At 43.0% G+C, this 19,371-nt stretch overlaps 1 protein-coding gene and 1 pseudogene across 1 annotated transcript; both read right to left on the reverse strand.

Annotated features, from left to right (window-relative positions):
• Positions 1-3,368: 3,368 nt before the first annotated feature.
• LOC133889586 (peroxisomal ATPase PEX6-like) lies at positions 3,369-10,850 on the reverse strand (annotated as a pseudogene).
• Positions 10,851-15,217: 4,367 nt separating this feature from the next.
• On the reverse strand, positions 15,218-17,783 carry LOC133889837 (uncharacterized). Its single transcript, XM_062330315.1, has 2 exons — positions 17,493-17,783; positions 15,218-17,145 (listed from the first exon to the last, which is right to left on the reverse strand). The coding sequence occupies exons 1-2, from the start codon at positions 17,667-17,669 to the stop codon at positions 16,684-16,686; spliced, it is 639 nt and encodes a 212-aa protein (XP_062186299.1). The 5' UTR covers positions 17,670-17,783; the 3' UTR covers positions 15,218-16,683.
• Between the last annotated feature and the right edge of the window lie 1,588 nt (positions 17,784-19,371).

The following is a 19,371-nucleotide window of genomic DNA, read 5'->3' on the forward strand; positions in this document are numbered from 1 at the left end:
GGTTAGGGTTTAGGGTGCAAGATTGGTTTAGAACCTTTTGGATAAGGCATATGCACGTTTTGTGTAGCACAAATTTGTAAAATGAGTCAAATCACCAGAGGGAAAAATCGTGAAGAACCTAAGTTTGTATCACTCGGATTATTCGGACAAACCTAGAGACTCGGGGTAGTTATGTGATCGTGTAGCCGAGAGCTTCGATCAGAACCTCACTCGGAGTGTCCGATACATTCCAGATAGTCCGGATCAACTCGGAGGTTCCGAGTCAAGTTAGAATAATGCTAACCGAGAGCCTTCACCGGAGGGTGGCCCGAATACTCCGGAACCCGAATATTTCGGATTCACCCATATACTCCGGGCCAGTCAAATAAAAAGCAGTAACCGAGCGCCTCTTCCGGAGGGTCCGAGCCGGGATACTCCGAGCCATTCCGGATAGCTGTTAATTTCCGGATTTCATTTAGATCGTTTAGTATTGTATTGATTCGTATATCTTATACTTCTAGCATGTTGTTAAGCTTTGTGGCATGCTTTTTGCACTTCATTCATACTCATTGCATTGCACGCGTTGATCCTTTTTAGAGATCACCGATCTGTCGGTTTCGAAGGCCGAGACCGATCCCGAGGCGCCCCACCTGTTTGAGCCAGTGCATCCAGGCAAGCAACTAAGCATATTGATCCCTCTTATGTAATTGGATAAGTTTGAAATTGATGAAATATGCTTATGTATGTATGCATATTAGTGAGTCAGTGTCAGGTAACAATGGGTAAAACCTATGCCAATTGCATTCTTCTACCTTGAATACTTGTATATTTATATTCCTTGTATCCTTGAGATGTTGCCAATGTCTATATATGAGTTCGACTTATATGCTTAGCCATGCTTAGGTCATTCGATAGAAGTCGAACGACGACGCATTCTGTGGTTCGCGACCATAGAGCCTTCTTATGATTGCATACACTTGTTGAGGTTGAAATGGTTGTATAAGTGGTGAGTATGAGACGAGATGTGGGCGGTGCTAGGATGGTGTTTTGTCTAATCCAGATGCGGAGTTCCCCAGGGTAGGTCAGTAGAGGAAAACCGAACACCGTAGACCGCTTTGCGCCGGTTAAGCACCGATCGTCGGTGTCGTTAGCTTTAGCACTTACCTTACTCACCACATGGCGATCTAATGGTAAGGTGAGCCGAATACCTTCGCAGCTGTGGCTTTTTGGGCTTGGACATCGACGGTGTGAGCGGGCGGGCTTGTAGCGGTACTAGTTTGCTCCGGGAGTAGTTCTAATACTGTCACGCTGAGCGATGCATGATCCAAACGGTTGGGACTGGTTGGAAAAGGTTGTCACGAGTACCCCTTGTGTGCACTTTAGCCGGTGGCACAAGCCATATGGTTCCCGTGTCATGTGGGTCCAGGAGTATCCCCCTGCAGAGTGTATAAACAGTTCAAACTGCCGCGCTCTTAGTCATGAGCATGATTTTGTCCATTTGCATCGGTCGTAGAGTTCCAAGTTTGGTTTGTGGTTCAGTATGTGGGAGATGATGATGTTGGTTCTTGTTACTTATTGATATACATGTTGCTCACAGTTACATTTGTTCAGTTGTTAGTTGCAGGACAGTTTTCTTATGTTTTGTCAAAGTTTCAGTCGCTCACACATATGTCCAGGATGCTTAGTGCATATGTTTTACTTAACATGTGGTTCATCCTTGCTAATGATCAATGCATAATCTTTGGAGTCAAGCTATGTATATGTGCTCTATATGGTTTAAGTCTTGTGAGTATCTTCGTACTCATGCTTGCGCTTTCAGGTACTCATGTTGCTAGAGAAGAAGTTGTTTTTGGCTACTTCGTGTCTGCCGATCAAGGTGGCGGGCAAGAGTAGTGCATCCTACTCTGAAGGTGGCGTTTTGAGATGGTGCCTAAGGGCATGTGGCGCCATCCTCTTTTATTGTTCATAAGTTTATCTTTTCGCTGCGTAGTTCTTTTGTGGTAATGAGTTAGGGGTTTTGTCTCCTCCTAACTCGATTTTGTTTTAGTTGTTGAAATCAGTTGCATGCTTAATACTTATAATATAAATGTTTATTACTCGCTCTTTATTAAGCTATGTTGTGATATACATATTGGAAGGCATGTGTTCCGATCCTTGGGCACAAAACACATGCGGGGACTACCAGGATGATATTCCAGTTAATCATCGAGGTTATGACTTTGAATAATGATTCTCCTGATGATTAATTAGAATATTATTTGGACGGTTCCCCACAGTGTCCCAGGTCCCGGCAGCTGAAGCAGCAGATGGTGCGGCGACACGGCACCGCCCGATGATCCAACGCGAGGCAATTGAAGCAACGTCCCCAGAGGTCGGCCGGAACCCCGGAGCGAGGTCGGACAGGTGACGGAAGCCACAGAGCAGGACGCTTGGCTTTGCGCCACCAAACCTCATGCCAGCCATCAGCATCCGTCGCCGGCACTATCTTGGAGGCAACGAACGGTCGAGGTGGACGAGGAGCCCGTCGATAGAGGCGGTCGACTGCTGGGACACAGAGACCATCCCGTCGGGTGATCGGCACGGCCGCACCTGGAGCAATCGCAGGCACCGCGGACGACTGCGAGGAGGCCACGACTGCATCCTGATAGGACACCAAAGATTGAGGCCGTAGCTCCAAACAGGGCTCGGTTGAGAACAGGGAGGGCAAGCTGGCGTCTTGCCAGCGCTGGTGCTTGGTCCGACCACTGGGGAAGAAAGGCAGGGCGAGGGGAGAAAGGGACCCCGACGAAGGAGAGGTGGCCGACCACGTCGGAGTGAGCACGACCGCAGAGGTGGCCACCAAGGTGAAGCTGCTGGAGTGGTGGCGATCGCCGGATAGAGAGCGAGGGTTGGGCTGGCGGAGGGACAGGCAGGGTTGCTGACAGTGGCGCCAGCAAGCGAGGGGAGAGGTGAAGCTGGTACAGCGGAGAGGTGAGGCACGCACATGGTGAGGCCTAGTGAGTCGGGCAGTGACAACTGATCCACTGCTCCACATTCAAATGCCGAGCAAGAACAAGTCATTACTGACACTACAAGAAAGCAATTTTCAATGGCTGCCACTGTCAGGGCGCTTTCCAGGGGAAATATTTGAAACAGATAGCTAATTCGGCGCAAAGCCAGCTCCGGCATGGTCATGAACTTGTTTTGTTGGAGATCATACTGCGATTTGTTAAAGGTGCAAAATACTTCACAAAAAATATTATGCAATGAAATGTTGCATTTAGTTTTCTTCTCTTAAGGACAAAATACAGTAACAAACTGTAACGATTTACACCATTTGCTAAAATCTTCTGAATCATCTCACTGAAAACAAGTTGCACAAGTTAACAAAGAATGACAGGCAGTCCCTCTTCAGGAAACAAGATTGTCTTGTGTTTATAAAATTAACTGAGTTATCATATGCTGATGTCAGGATGTAACTGGATAGATCTGGGACATTGTAGAACTAGGAAAATGCCCAGATTCATCATCGGTGGGCCGTGCTTTTTTGTCATGGCAGCATCTGTCAAAAGTCAAAACAAGCATTGAACATGTAAAAGATAATTTAAGACGCGGAAGTTTAGGAAAATTAGCAGTTAAAGAATATGAACCTTGGGGTGCTCTGGTGGGAAAAAGTCATCAATGAGAAATAAAATATTATCTAACATCATCTAGAAGGTCCTTCAATCTTCTGCCTCAAATGTTCGTAGTTTTGAAGCTCCTCCAGAGGTAATGATGGTGAGATATCTCCTAACACCTGTGCAGTAACAAGAACAGTTTATTTTCTAAGATCATCCTCAATCATATTCCTTTCATTTTATTCCCTTCTCAATTCTCTTTCCCGTTCTCTTTCCCTTTATTTTCTCTCATCTCTAATAGCTTCTCTTCGAGGAGAATCACGAAGGGAAAGGTGAGAGAATTCCGTCATGAAGAGAATGACCCTGGGAATCCTATCGTGAAGGAAACCGTGAAGTAAAACCGTTGAAGCGCTAAAGGGAACAAAAATCCCTTCACGACGGGAATTTCGTTCGCGAGGAGAATCTGTTGGGCGTGGTCTAACATGCAACCAAACAAATATTATTGAGCTTGCTCAAAAAGATTTGGAGTCTTACCCTCATAAAATTATCAATCTCAACAATGACTTCTTCAACGCTGGCATCGCTACTTCTTGAAGGACCAGTTCCAAATGTTTTAACCTGGAAATACAACGTGCAAGTTGAACAGAGGAAAGCTAAGAAAGAACCAAGGTGGAAAAGCAAGGGAGCAGAAATACTCACTGATCGCTTTGCTGCATGAAACCATTCGTCCGCACACAGTGCATAAATATCAGCACCAGTAAAGTTTGGAGGACAGCGCTGAGTAACTGACAAAAGATAAACATTCTCGTGGAGCTTATATTTGCGCGTTTGTGCTTTAAGGATCCTGAAGAGCAATTATACTGAGATCACAGTTGCGACGAATTTGAAATCGACAGATTGAAAACTACCAATCACAACCTTTCCCTGTATGATGCATCAGTATTTACACCAACATAAAGAAGCTTATCAAACTGGCCAGGGCGGAGAAGTGCAGAATCAAGAAGGTCAGTCCTATTGGTAGCCCCAATAATGAAAAGGTCCTGCAAAAAAAAATGGTAAATATTTCCCTTCATGTTGAGCATCCCAGAAATGGCATGTAAAACAAACGCAGCATGGTGGAGCAATCAACCTGGCTGTTATCACTCAACCCATCTATCTCCACAAGTAACTAGTAAACACGAGAAAGGGGAAAGTGAGGCGAGGCTGACACATCAATTGTAACAGTCTCTAGGCATGAAACCTGACGTTTGTGCTACTAAATCTTTTACAAACTTTTCATCAATACTCTGAAAAGTGAAACTGCATAAGAACAAGATGCATTGTAGCAAAATTAACTATTGGGACAAATAAAATTGACAAAAAAACACCTTATCAGCAACTGTTGCAATGCCTTCGAGTGTCTCAGATATCAGTTTGTTCCTCTGCTCTTCGTTCATAGTCTTCATGTCAATCTCATGGCGGAAACAACGCCTAATTGACTATTGCATTCCTTCAGAAATGTCTGCGGTTGCAACTTGTATAACTTGAAGGGAGCTTACACGTTCATGTTCCACGAGGTACTGCAAGAAAGATTACTCAATAATAAGGAATATGGCTTAGAGATGGTCTTAAATCATTAGATCTTGTTGATAGAAAGGGGAATCAAGACTTACTGAACTCCCATTTACATCTTTTGCTGCCAGAGAGTCCTTAGCGACCCAATATTGTCCAGTGTACTGCTTAATGACAGATTCAATGTTCGATGCAATCCCAGATTGCTCAGATTGTGGGCCTTCGCTGGAGGATGCATTCCCAATTACATCAACGTGGTCCATCTGATTGCAAATATAGGTCGTTTTAGCTTTCTCAACTATTCTCTAAATATAAATTATTCTCGAACTTTTATGCATTTTTTTCTCTTTTATTCCCTTCTTGCTTTTATTCAATAAATACTACCACTCTCACAAATTAATAAATTATCTTTTTTAATACAGAATAAATAAAGAGCAACAACAACAACAACAACAAAGCTTTTCAGTCCCAAGCAAGTTGGGGTAGGCTAGAGATGAAACCCATAAAATCTTGCAAGTCTAGTCATGGCTCTGGCACGTGGATAGCTAACTTCCACGCACCCCTGTCCATGGCTAGTTCTTTGGTGATATTCCAGTCTTTCAGATCCCTCTTTACAGACTCCTCCCATGTCAAGTTTGGTCTACCTCGACCTCTCTTGATATTATCCGCACGCTTTATTCTTCCGCTATGTACAGGCGCTTCTGAGGTCATTTAATCTACTTTCTTAATCGTTGTGCATAAGTCTAAAATGATCTACATTTGTAATCGGAGGGAGTAATACACGAGGAGAATACCTTCACCAAGAAAGTTATTTGGTAAAATAAATGTCGAAGAGGTGAACAACATCACCTGACAATGGATAATGTAATGTATTCCCATAAGAAAATAAAACAGGGTATAGAGAACTATATTTTCCTAATTGAAACAGGAATAAGTCTCAACAGAAGGGAATAAGTTCGGGAAAGACACAAAAAGATGAGTACTTCTGAGCTTGTTTGAAGGCAGCCGCAAGTGCAGCGGGCGCCCCACTTTCCGACGACATCATTAGATCGTGAGAGCTAGACTCTACCACATGCAGACCAAGATGGTTAGCAACATGCCTGACCGTTGTGCGCTTCCCACATCCTGCAACCCACCATTTTCCGGGAAACATGCTCGGTTAAAAGCTAAGTAGTGATTATTGGGAATAAATTTCATCAAATTTCGGCACATAGAACAAGATTATAATAATTTTTTTCATACATAACATGTTTGCCCATATCGATTTCTCCGACATTCGATCAATAATACATAAGCCACCAATCCACCACACTCATTAAATTCAAACTTCACTTTCCAATAGACTTTAATATAGTCACTCTAGTAAAACATCACCTAGAAAACCTAAAACAACATCTATTTAAGAACAAAATCAAATTTCTAAAACGACATCTATTTGAGAACGGATGTAGTATTATTTAAATGCACCCTAGCCTGAAGGGCCGTATAAAAAGGTGGAAAACTTGATTTTTGGTAAAATATCTGAAGGACATAATGCTGGTGCAATGATAGATGCTAAATGCTCCACTATTTCGCCGTGCAAAGGAACTGAATCGCCACAAGTAGTAAAGAAGGTGTAAGGGGGAATTGCAGAAGAAGCACCTCCCCCAAGCACAAGGGCTGTTTGACTACAATTAACACCAATAATTGGTTCATCTGATGGTTCCGTGCCGGTCACTTAGCGAATCAATCAAGCATTAACATATAAAACTTTATATATGACTATGAACAAATGACGCCGAGTATAAGGTAAATAGTTTGGTCACCTCTGTTGAATTTATTTCTTAAGGCGTGTTTGAAGTAAGAAAAATATATAATTTATCTTAAAGTAAATCATATTACAAGGATGCATTTTATTATCCAGCTGACTGCATGCCAGACAGGAGCTCATGCCGCAATTCCAATCATTTTGTATGCAAAAGACATCCCCTCTTGCTAGGAACCTATCAAACTTAAAGTGCTCGTTCAAAGCTGAATCTATCATATCTTGGTAATCTCTTCCTCCATGCCTGAATTTATCTTTAAAGATGCAAGCACACCACATTCAGGAATCCTCACAACAGAAACCCGTAAATGCAAAGCATATTTAGGCACTTGAGGGCACGGAAGAAGCTCTAAGTGAAGAAAAAGATCATTTCCGGCACTAGCAGCAGTGTCATGCTCTTTAACTCGAGAGCAAAACTTGAAAGGCTCCCCTCCTTTCTGAATAAGAAGCTTGCGGCAAGAAACATGCACACCCAAGTTGAATGCCAAAAGTGGGCTAACAAAAGCAACATCTTCATCCAAAGACGCAAAACCAGTAGCTGGAAACGAGCAACAAGGTAAGAAACCCATCACACGATCAGAAGGAGAGGTGGAGGCCACATGTTCAATCTGATCTCTCTGGACCTCATCAAGGGATGGTTGCTCAAGTAATACAGCTTTGACAATCCTCCCAACATTATTGTCAGTATTCTTGACAAGCACCTGCAGATGAACAGGAGCTTATTATTTTACTAGTTTCAACAAAAGAGATTCCTATATACTAAGTACCAATTTACCATCTAAGCTACAAAAAAAAATGCACACATATTCTTCTATTAGTAAAATTTAGTGATGCACCGAATCAAGCGCATAGCTTCCTGATCCAAATACAAATACACGCCCAGAATAGTCAATTTTTGTAGCAAAAATGATCTAGACGTCTTGCTCATTGTACTTATCAGTTAACACAGCTCAGTTTGACTGTACAAATAACCGATTTCCATCCAATTGACCACCAAAATTCACAAGGACACCCTTCTAGTTCTATGAGCACCCTATAACTCTACGAAACCATATTCATTCATAGAAACGTGAAGCAAAATTTCCTCAATTCAGCCCCTAAGTGATCGAATTTTCCAACAAGACCATCCAGCTCACCGCAAAAGCATCGCGTTTTTTATAATAAATTGATGATTTGTCCCGAGTTGAAGCTCGGCGAGGGTCCACGTACGTACCGGCGTGCCGGTGACGACCGCGAGCCTGCGGAGCGCTGGCGCGGTGAGCGCGACGAAGGAGGTGAACTCCCTGAACTCGCCGCCGCCTCCGGAGGTGCGGGCGGGGAAGCGGAGGACGCCGGCCTGGAGGCGCCCCGCGGGTCGCGGCGGTCACCCGGGAGCGAGTCGAGGAGCGCCTGCGTGGAGGCAAGCACCAGCGTCTTCCTCCGCGGTCGCGCTCTCCACCATGGCTGGGAGTTCGACCGCGACGGGAGCCGGGAGGAGGAAGCACACGAGACGATGGCATGGGAGTTGGGAGTCTGGAAGACGAGGAAGGAAAGGCGTGTACAGTGGAAGTCAGTATTACTACCTGATCAATCGAATAGGATGCAATTAGTGTGATTTATTTTTGCCGGAACCAATTAGTGTGATTTAAATTTGGTTTGAATTCTATACACTGCGATGTGAAAATCCAAGTTTTTTCAAGTACAGGTCGAACGTATACACTTATCTATGCATAACACACACACAAATATATATATATATTGAGATTTAATCTTAAAATTATGAACACTTATACGTACTCTAGGACTCAAATCTAGATAAATATATTCCACCATAAAAATCTAACCGACTGAGCCTGCGAAGATCAAAGTTTTTTTTAAGGAATACAATGAAGATCAAAGTTTTTTTTTTTTTTTTGAGGTTTGCTTGTTTGTGTCAATGCTCAAGAAAGAGCCTCGAAGCTTTTTTTTTTTTTTAAAGCCTCTAAGAAAAGAAAAGAAAAGAAAGTGATCTTGAGAGGGGGAGAACGGCATCCCAAAATGGAGAGGCCTGAAAATTCATGGGCCGTATCCAAGTGTTGGGTTAGACATCTAACTTGGCCCAGTCTTGGAACTGCTGCTGGGCTGCTTCCTTCCTCAGTGTTCAAACCGTTGAAAATCATTCGAAATTTGTGATATTCGGTTAATTTGATCTGCACCGTATTTTAAATTTAATCGGTTTTTAAATTTAAATCAAAAAATAAAAATTCTAAAATTTTTAAAAATACTAGAGACAGTTCTAAGACCTTATGTGAAAAAATAAAAAATAATGCCGTTTGCATCATATTTTATGGAGAGAAAGTTTGAAAAAAATTATTGAAATGAGTCGTATGAACAGGATGATTTGACCCATCATATTAAGGAAAAGATCAATATAAAAACACATATTTTTTAGTTAATAGAATCTTTAAAATTGATTTTGCTTCATTTAGAGTTTTATTAATTTTTCCTCATAATTTTTATAAGTTCACAAGCATAAAGTAAACATGTTAAGAAATAACATTGTGATCAACTTTTTCATATTTGCCATTATTTTTCCTACATAAAGCATAGTATAAGTAAACTAATGAAAGTGGTTTCACTAATTTTGGAGATGTGATGGGTTAGTTATGAATTAATCTAGTTGCAACATATTTACACAATCATGCATGCTACAATAACTATTTCATGAGTTTATGTATTTTTAAAAAAAACATAGAATCATGTAATAAGACTAACAAAATTGGTTTCATAATTTTGGATTAGCAAAGAATGTTGTAATATTTGTGATAATATGAGCATATATATATCCATATTCCATAAAAACCATAATGACAAGAGCTGGAAAAAAATATGTCTACACACATGATATAGAAATAACAGAACTGTAAAATAACAGTGACAACAGTAGACATCATATGTACCTCAAGGAGTTGACAGTAAGCATTAAACATGTATGAATTGCTCTCAGATTATGTATAACAATTGGCCCCAAGACATTAGATGTCCTGCCTCCTAATTGTTCTGTTGAAGTCATTATCGATTGGGCTGTTATCTAAGTTCTCAACTAGCAAATAGAGCCTAAACAAAGATCAAAAAAATTAATGGACAGTGCTATTGTGATCAACAAAGGGCACAAACATGAACATACTTAGATAATTCAAATTGACAATAGCTAAAAGAACTGAATCCGTGTCAACATCATACAGAAACGAAATTAACAAGTCTCCTCTGAACCACAATAGCTCTACACCATAAATTAAACAACAGATAGCACTTTGGTACTCCAACTACAGATGTGTATCAGTGAGAATGAACATATCAGATTATATCACCAACATAGAAGTCTAGGGCTACCGAACACAGGCTCAAATACTATCGTACTTAGATAAAAAGCCCAATCTCAATTCAACTATTCATCACAGAGCAATACCCACAAGCAACTCCCTGTCCAGAGGAAGGGAGAGAGGGAAACTCACAGAGAAACACGCTCGAAGGCGTGAAGAAGAGAGGCTAGGCACGGCTCGCAAGTTGTTGTCCTAGAAAACCTAGCATCCGTCGTTGCCAGCGGCATGAAGGAGATTGGAGATACAAAATCAACCGTACTGCAAAAGCATGTGCGGGTGAGCCTAGGCAACATAGCGCCGGCTCCAACACCACCAACTCCCTCTGACGGTCCTCCAAGCCGAGCAGGAAGATGAACTCCACACTCAACCACACACCAGACAGGAAGAAGGTCAACCAAAATAGAGAGAGATATCACACTTTTCCTCTTTCCTACCAAGAAGAGAGCTCAGCAAGATATGCAAGCCCTCACTGGCAGCACGCCCACTAAGGTTGGGTCTCCCGATCCCCGGCGTCGCTCGATCCAATCCCCATTGTGCAAAGAGGATCCAGTGGACAGTAGGGACCCCAGCCTTTGCCATGGACGTGCGCACGAGTGCGGGAATCCCGGGGGTAGCCGTTCCGCCACCGCAATGGAGCCGCCACAAGCTAGGACCAATTGGTCCCAAACAGCCCCATCGAACCCTAGGTCAGCGCCCCCGGCTGAAGAAGGAGTTGACCGATGGGCCTGGGCCGAAACCATCTTAGGCTGAACGAAGAAGAGCTCACTCGGTTGGCCCAAAAGCAAATTTTCAACATGAAAAATTATATAAGTGACAATAAAGAATTAACTATGCATTTAACTATGTTTAGAAAATACATTTTATCATAGAAAATATTCAACTTTTTATAAGTATAAATAATTTTATCATATAGATCATGTTACAAGAAAACCAAAAAAATTTATTTCACTTGTTTTGAAGCTCGGATGAATTAGTTATTGATTTTACAAGGTTACGCCATTTTTTGGTTTTTTTTTAACTTCACTGAAATTCGAGAAATGCGTTCGGTAAATCAGAAAATTTGATCAGTTTTCGGATCAATTTGAATGGTTACCAATTGTTGATTCAACTGGATTTTACCTCCGACTTGCAAATTTGACCGAATGAAACGATTTTTCCACATTTCAATAATTTCAAAAATAAGCTGGTGGGCGATTTTTGACCCTCAAACGATTTTGTTAACCTTAGGCTTGACGAGACCGAACCGGCCATTGGCAATTTCCAACGAGCATGTGCAAGGCGTGTCTGCTCTATGCTTGGCATACGTTCTCCGCTGCGAACTGACTGTGGGTCATGACATGTCATCTGCCAACCCCCTAATATGACATGTCTCCACCTCGATCTCCTGGGAGAAATAAAAGACAACAATCTTCTTTGTCCCTCCAAGAACAGGTTTGCATGTAAAAAGTTGTCATTGTTTCTTTTTTTTCGATAGTAACAAAATGTTGTCGTCTCCACATAAATTTAGGGACGGCCATGAAAATTTGTATATGATGATGGAATAGCAGGTATCCCATCTAGTACTTCATATGGAGATTACGAAGCCGATAGTTATTACAAGGCCTTGAGCATATAGATAATCTTCACGTGCACCGGTGAAACCACACGTGGCGGGTGACAATGGATTTCGTCTGGTCTAAGACTATCCCCAACCATATTCCCTTCCCGATTCCCTTCCTCGTTCTCATTCTCTTTATTTCCTCTCATCTCCAACAGCTTCACTTCGAGGGGAATCGCGAAGGGAACGGAGAGAGAATCCCGTCCTGAAAGGAATGACCCTGGGAATCCCGTCGTGAAGGGAACCGTGAAGGAAAATCGTTGGGAGCGCTGAAGGGAACGGGAATCCCTTCACGACGGGAATCTACCCGTGAAGGAATTCCCTTGGACATGGTCTAATGAACAAATTGACCCGGCCGATCGACTTATGCATTCCTGCCATCAAGGTTCAAGGGCGAAGTTACATGTTCCAACACGAGTGCATTGGCACCAAAAAAATATCAATTATTAGTAATTCAATTTCACTTCAAATGTACTATCTAGATTCAAACATATATATATATATATATATATATATATATATATATATATGTGTGTGTGTGTGTGTGTGTAATCTAAATATGTACAAGTGTGCACTCATCTTATCTAGTTTCGCCCTTGCCGGCCATCATTTGTTCTCGAGTCTCGGAAGACCACCGGAGACGTGTGTGAAAAAAGGAAAAAAAAAGCCAAAATCCGGCCATGAATGCCATTAGGCACCTAAACGTGAGCGATGCTGTTCCCCCGGTCGTGAAGGCAGATGGTCGTCGGCACCATTCATTATTGCTCGACGTTGGCTCCTCTTCCCTGTTCCTTCCCCGGCACGGATCGATGGCCCCCGCCCCGGCTGTTCCGTTGCATGCACCTCTTAACTCCCGTCCCCGTCCCCCGACGATCTCGATCTCCCCCGGCCCGCCAATCAATGCGGTTGGGAAGCTCGCGCGGACTGCCCGGAGAAGCCACGCACACACGCCTGCGCCGACGACGACTCGCGCCCTGCGCCGCACAGCACGCAGCACGAGAGAGAGAGAGAGAGAGAGAGAGAGAGAGAGAGAGAGAGAGAGCAAGCGCGATGCTTGCCTAACTTCCCGCGACCGACTCCCGGCCACGCGAGAGCGACCGAGCGAAAGAAATCTCGATCGAATTTTCGGCCTTGGCACGCCAGTTTGGGGGTAAAAATGAGCTGATTGATCATCGATCAAGGCGCGGGTTCGCGCCTCGGCGGCAACACTCTCCGCTGCTGCATTCAGACCGCCGAAGGCTCCGTTCCTGCACGGTACTGTGCGTGCGTCGCACACAGGAAGGGCTTGCAGATAGATAGACGCATAGAGGCGAGCACTGACCTACACAAAGCGTACAAGAGCCCCAGCAGGCCATGGACGAGCGATCCAAGACGGCTGTAGATAGATATGGGTGCATGAAGGTGCACAATAAATTGCGTTGCGACCCGGCAGATCCGACGACTGCAAATCTCGTCATCCATAAAAGCTATAGCTAGCTCCTGACCGACCTGACCTCACCTCACCTGACCTGACCTGAACAAGAGCAAGAAACTTCTCTTCGTCTCACACGTTTTTGCTCACGACCGGTCTCATCGCAACAGCTCTGCACTATTGGTAGGAACTTCACTCAAGCCATTTGGATATAGGCTGCATATGAATCTGGTGCGTGAAATAAGTTACTCCGAACACATGGCTTTTTTCAGTGGCAAAACCAAGTCAACCGTGACCGCGAGAGTTTTGTCTCAAAGATTTGTTTATCTTCTTTCAGAGATGTTGGCAATCTTTTCCTTTTTATCGAAAAACCGAGATGTTGGCAATCGGAACCATAGAACCATGCACATAAGCGACGTTAATCAGATATGAGTGCTTAGTTCGGCATGCAACTCCCGTAATCGTATCAAACTAGTTTAAGTATAAATTCAATAATTTTAATACGATCTACGTGCCTTTCAAAGGCTCCTTTCTCTCTGTACCAACGTTCATTAAAATTTTACGTGCCTTTCAAAGGCTCCTTTCTCTCCGTACCAACGTTCATTAAAATTTGAGGCTTTCATCTCCCTCCAATTTTCCGCCGTGAATGAAACTGCTCATCATTATTCTGGACGCGGGACACGTGGTAGGCCAAACTAGGTCTGTTTTACAGAGCTTTAGTTTTAATCTTTTTAAGCCGATCATTTATAGCTTAAAAAATTCTTAAAACAGGAGTTATATATACATTGATGGTGTTTAATTAAACTATATTTCTATTATTTTAGATTAAAAATAAATGGTTGAATCTTGTTATTTTATCCTACGAACTCCTGAACTTGTAAGTCTCAAAGTTATAAACTGCCCCTTAATCCTTAGGCGATTACCCAGCCAGTGACGTAGTGCTACTGTTAGGGCAATTAATCCGACAGCGTAGTAAGCAAGGGATGAACCAACCGCGGCGTCTTCGTGATGACAACCTTACCTAGGGATGGTAACGGATCTGCTCCCGTTGGGTTTTGCTGGAACGGATCCAAACCCAAAATCCGACTCATCAAATCCGACCCGAACCTAAAATCAATATCGGGCGCAAAACCATCCCCGCTCCCGGCCCTGACGGGGACCCAAAACCCAACAGTGTGACGGCGGCGGGTCAGGGCGGGGCGGGCGAGTGGGGTGGGGAGCGACAGGGCGGGGCGGGATGGGGCGGGCGCGAGTGCTGAGTGGACGAGGTTTCGGGTTTTAGGTGATACCCACAGATAAAAAAACAGACCCGAATCCGAACCCGACCCGAGTTAAGGCCCCAACCCGACTCGATCCAATAACTTTGTGAATTTTTTCATCCAAACCCATCCCCATCGGATCTAAAACCCGCGGGACCCGAGCCCCCATCGAATCTAAAACCTGCGGGACCCGATCTGACAGGAGAAATTGCCACCCTTAACCTCACCAAATTAGCATCCACGGGTGCAAGTCCAACCCAATTTAATGCCAGAAAAAAAAATATTAGGTGGGCGCAGCTATCGCGAAATTAACTACGCAAACCTGCCATTAATTAATTAATTCCATATTAATCAGTTGCCGTGACATTGTTCGGATGCAGTTGAACCACCAATCAACGGACGCCCAATTAGGGACTTGGTTTGATTAGCAGCTCCGTAATCGTCGTTATCGCAATTAATCAGGCGAAACCTCCGTGGATTGGATTAGCAGGAGGCCGGGAGATGCATCGATCCGCAGGAATGGCGATCGGTGCATGGATTAATGGGGGCATTGAATGGGGAGAGCGGCAACCAACCAGATGTATGGGTCAACGCGAAAGTAAATTTTATAGTTTTTGATCTAGAAAGATTTATACTGTATTATTTATCTTGTAACTTAATAGTTATACTTAAAAAAAGATAAAAATAAATAAATATATATCATTAAAAAGAGAATTTTTTATAGAATAGATTTGATATAATTTGCTTCCGATCGACGGTGCCTGGCTTTACTTGAATTGCACTCGCCCAATGCCATTCATTACGCGCTCATCGCCATGTTTATTGCGTGCTAGCTTAACTGTATCGTTCCGCGGGCCCATCCATCCTCCCATAAATGCTGCTCGTGATACGAGGATGTCGTAGGATGACTTGTGATTTTTTTTTTAAAAATCAGTACAACGGCAGCGCACGTATGCACCTACACAAAGACCGAAAATGCAGAGATGAGAAATTAACGAAATCAACGACGGATATATCATCTAACATTAAAATAAATTCATCTTGATTAGACATATAAAAATAAATATAGGGTTTAATCCCTCGACAGGGTATCATGCAATTTCTACCAACACCCTTCTACAAATAATTGTTATTTTAAGTGTTGACATTATCAGGTACACAAAACTTTCATGACGACTTTCTATCACTCGGAACATTTTTCCGGACGAATATCTAACGCGGAACTAGAACCAGTTTATTTTCTCTAGCTCCCGGTCACACCATTACTTTCCAAATTGAACCAAGCACGCATGACATGGCCGGTAAGTTATTTGTGAATTTTCCATAGCAATTTTGTGAAATTTGGTTCGGATGCAATTTTCTACAATTCGAACTAACTTTTCGACGAACATGCCAAACTGACACAGAGAACATGATTCATATTCAAGATGATCCAAGAATTTTCAAGCCGTGCCTTGTAGCAATATTTTATTCTGTGACATTTTTTTACAGAGAGAGCCTCCCTGCTACTAGCACCGGAAAAAAAAAATCATCGTTGCGTATAGAATTAGTATGTAGTGATACGTGAACTTCATCCAGAGTTGTGTTTCTTTTTATTGTAATAATTTATTGGCATTGGTTCTTGGCCAATAGGAATGCAATCGCTGCCTCACTGGTAGAGTTAATAAAGTTGAATTGGAGAAGGTATTGCATAAGTGAACTTAAGTGAGAAATTAAGGTATTCATATTGTTTATTCTGGATCATAATATTAAATCGCTCTATCTATCCCGTTACTATTCAAAACTGATTTCACACAGCTCTATATTTTAATAAAACTTACCATGCACACGATTATTTTGTATCCAAGCATACTACTATTAGTATTGAACCGATTAATAATCAACAAAATGTAATTAAAAAAAGATTACTACTACTACTACTATTTGTACATATAAGCCTTAACAAAAAACGAAGAAACAAGGAACAAAATAAATCGAAATAAGTCCAAATTCTATGTAACCCAGCTGTCTTGATCCTATGATCATACTTTCTACAAATATATAGACCTATACTATAATCATGTAATTCTTGTCAGGCAATATATTGCGCTAAAAGAACTTCATTTCTGATTTTCTATTTCCTTTTTCAAGTTTTTCTTTCTCCATTCACTCGGTCTCATCGGCGGCGGCATTCAGGTCAATCCTCGGCTTCTTGCCGCTGCCGTCCCGGGCGGCGGACTTCCTTCGCAGCGGCGGCACCCTGGCCGCGCAGCGCGGGCAGCGGGGGTCTTCCTCGGCGATGAGTACGTACGTGAGGCAGGACGGGCACGCGGCCGCGCGCATCGCCGGAGTCGCGGGCGCCGGAGCGTGGACCGGCGTCGAGCGGCTGCGCTTTCCCGCGGAGGAAGACGACGAGGAGGTGGACGCGGACGATGTGGACGACGTGGCCGGCGAGGCGATGGGCCTCCAGGCGGCAGCGCGCTCGAGGGCGGAGCGGACCATGTCGAGGGTGCAGACCGCGGCCGAGGTGGCCTGCGCCGCCGCGGCGCAGGCCGGCGGAGGCAGGTTGAGATCTTGGTGGCCGTCTTGGACGCTTGGATGGCGTGGAGTCAGGAACGTCTTGCCGGACTGCAAGAAAAAAAAAGATTTGAGATTACTTATCAGAAGAAATCATGTTCTCCATGATTAAACAGAGAAGAAAATCTCAAGTGATAGAACAATACAATTGTTTGGACTTCTGATGATGTCATGATCAAGAAAAAGTAAATTGATCTCTAAAAGAAAATCTCATGTGATCGAGCGATGCATGCATATCTGTTTCTTCCAAACAACCAAAAGTAAACTTAAATATGAAAAACAAGAAACTCCTCGAATTTCAAATTGGCAGGAGCAAACTCAGAGCATCAACCGCATGGACAGCCCTTGAGATCACACCAACAGCAAAAGAGCATGCGAATCCCAAGAACGCGACTCACCAGGAGATCGAGCCGCCTCTCCCACCCGGCAGGAACCGTCACCTCGAGGTCCACCACCTCGTCCTCCGCGGCGCCGCCGCATCCGCCGAGGAGATCCATGGTCACGATCTCCGGCCCGCCCTTCTTCCCCGCCTCGCCGCGGAGCAGCCTCGCGACAGAGCTCACGTCCGCAGCCATCACCACGTCGGCCTCCTCCCGTCCCAGGCTTCCCTTCTCGCCGGTCGTTGGCAATGGCGCCTCTCCCTCTCTGCCTCCTTGTTTGCGCGTTCGCACTGCAGGCGAAGCGGTGGGGCTTGCGCGCCTATATATATCGCGGATGCCGCCGCCCTGACCGGCACGTGGGGCCCGCACGCCAGGGACGGGAGGTCAATGAATATGAGCAGTGAGGGAGCGGGCGGGCGCACTATTTATTGGCCTTGTTTGGAAATGGTTGGCAAATTTATTCAGTTGGCAATTAATCGAGTGGTAGTAGCATGAAATTAATTTGAACAAAAGTCTACACTTAGGTCCCTCCTAATACTAGTTTATGAGACATTAATTAGGGGTTCATCTAAATAAAAAGATGATATGACGAGTAATTTAAACATAAAAAATAAATTTATTTATTAAGGAAGAAATTAGCTCTTTTGAACAATTCTAATTGATTGTGAGATAATAAATTGCTTTAAAAGACCTTAAAAAACTAACAAAACCATACATCCATTGTAAACTTATTTCTTAACATTAATTTCTTACTACCTCTTCTTTGAGACATCATCTTAAAAACAAAACATTAGGAGTAGTCTTTTTTTTTTACCGGAATTTACATTTATTCCTCAATCCATTCATACCATACAACATTTCATTGAAACTTTGGGTTGCCCACTTAACGATTAGTATAAGCCTTTTCTTCCTTAAAAAAAGAAAGTCAAAGTTAACATACATGCGATTCTTATGCAAACCATATTGTTGATGCTGCTTTTCGGTCCTGACTTAACCAAAACTATAGTTAGCGGCAACCATCTCTTGATATGGTGGTGGAGACGTGAGGATATGACTTCAACCATTAGAGTTCAAATTCAGGTGCCCATTATTAACACAAATGCGAGTGCTTTCAACAATATTATCTGTATGCTTATGACAGGGATACACTCACGGGTGTATGAATATGGTATGCATTTATAGTGACGTGTATCACCTTGTAATCCCAAAAGAACTGTAGTTAGCGATTTTGGCTAACCCAATTTTCGGTTCTGCATTATTGTTACTGTCCCATTTTCCAAGTTAAAGAATGGCCAACTTTTTTTGAGGACAAAGAATGGTCAACTTAAATGACTTTTAAGTTCATATTCATTGTGCAATTATAGTTCATCTATAAGGATGGCATGACAGATGGGCTAAATTAAAAGAAAGGATTTGGCTATAAATAAAGCACAGAAAAATAAGTTAACATTGACACCACATAGTGAAATGAAAGGACATATTATCAATCACTTCAAATAAATTGCCAGATCTTCTAAGTCTATGCTTGCCAAGATATGCAGATATAACAGGGAAGTGTGAATAAAATCAATACTCTTAATAGGATACCTTTTAACCAGTAGATTAGGATTAGCATTGTTCTGATATAGAAGTACTTGCTTCATTAGCTACCGGTAGTAGGTCAAGGTTAGCTAGGAAGAAATAAGAAATGATTTATTGGGTACGTATCTTTTTCGTATTAAAAAGACGTACTCCTACTCTCCAAAACGTAATCACACTCCTATCGTGTCACGAATTGATGGAGAAGATTGCTTTCCGTAACTACCGAATAGAAAGGCTTTTAATTTAATGGGCAACAACAACCACCCGTGATAATGAGACGAGCTTTGCATTGCACGCAATTAAGCTGCGAAAAAAT

This window comes from Phragmites australis, chromosome 13 (genome assembly GCF_958298935.1).
Source record: "Phragmites australis chromosome 13, lpPhrAust1.1, whole genome shotgun sequence".
Classification (NCBI taxonomy): Eukaryota; Viridiplantae; Streptophyta; class Magnoliopsida; order Poales; family Poaceae; genus Phragmites; species Phragmites australis.

Bases quoted from the DNA above. Each gene is read 5' to 3' on its own strand.
- LOC133889837 (XM_062330315.1), bottom strand. From the start codon at position 17,669: ATGGCTGCGGACGTGAGCTCTGTCGCGAGGCTGCTCCGCGGCGAGGCG. The intron at 17,146-17,492 runs GTGAGTCGCGTT...TTTTTCTTGCAG, and splicing joins AGAGGCGGCTCGATCTCCTG to TCCGGCAAGACGTTCCTGAC.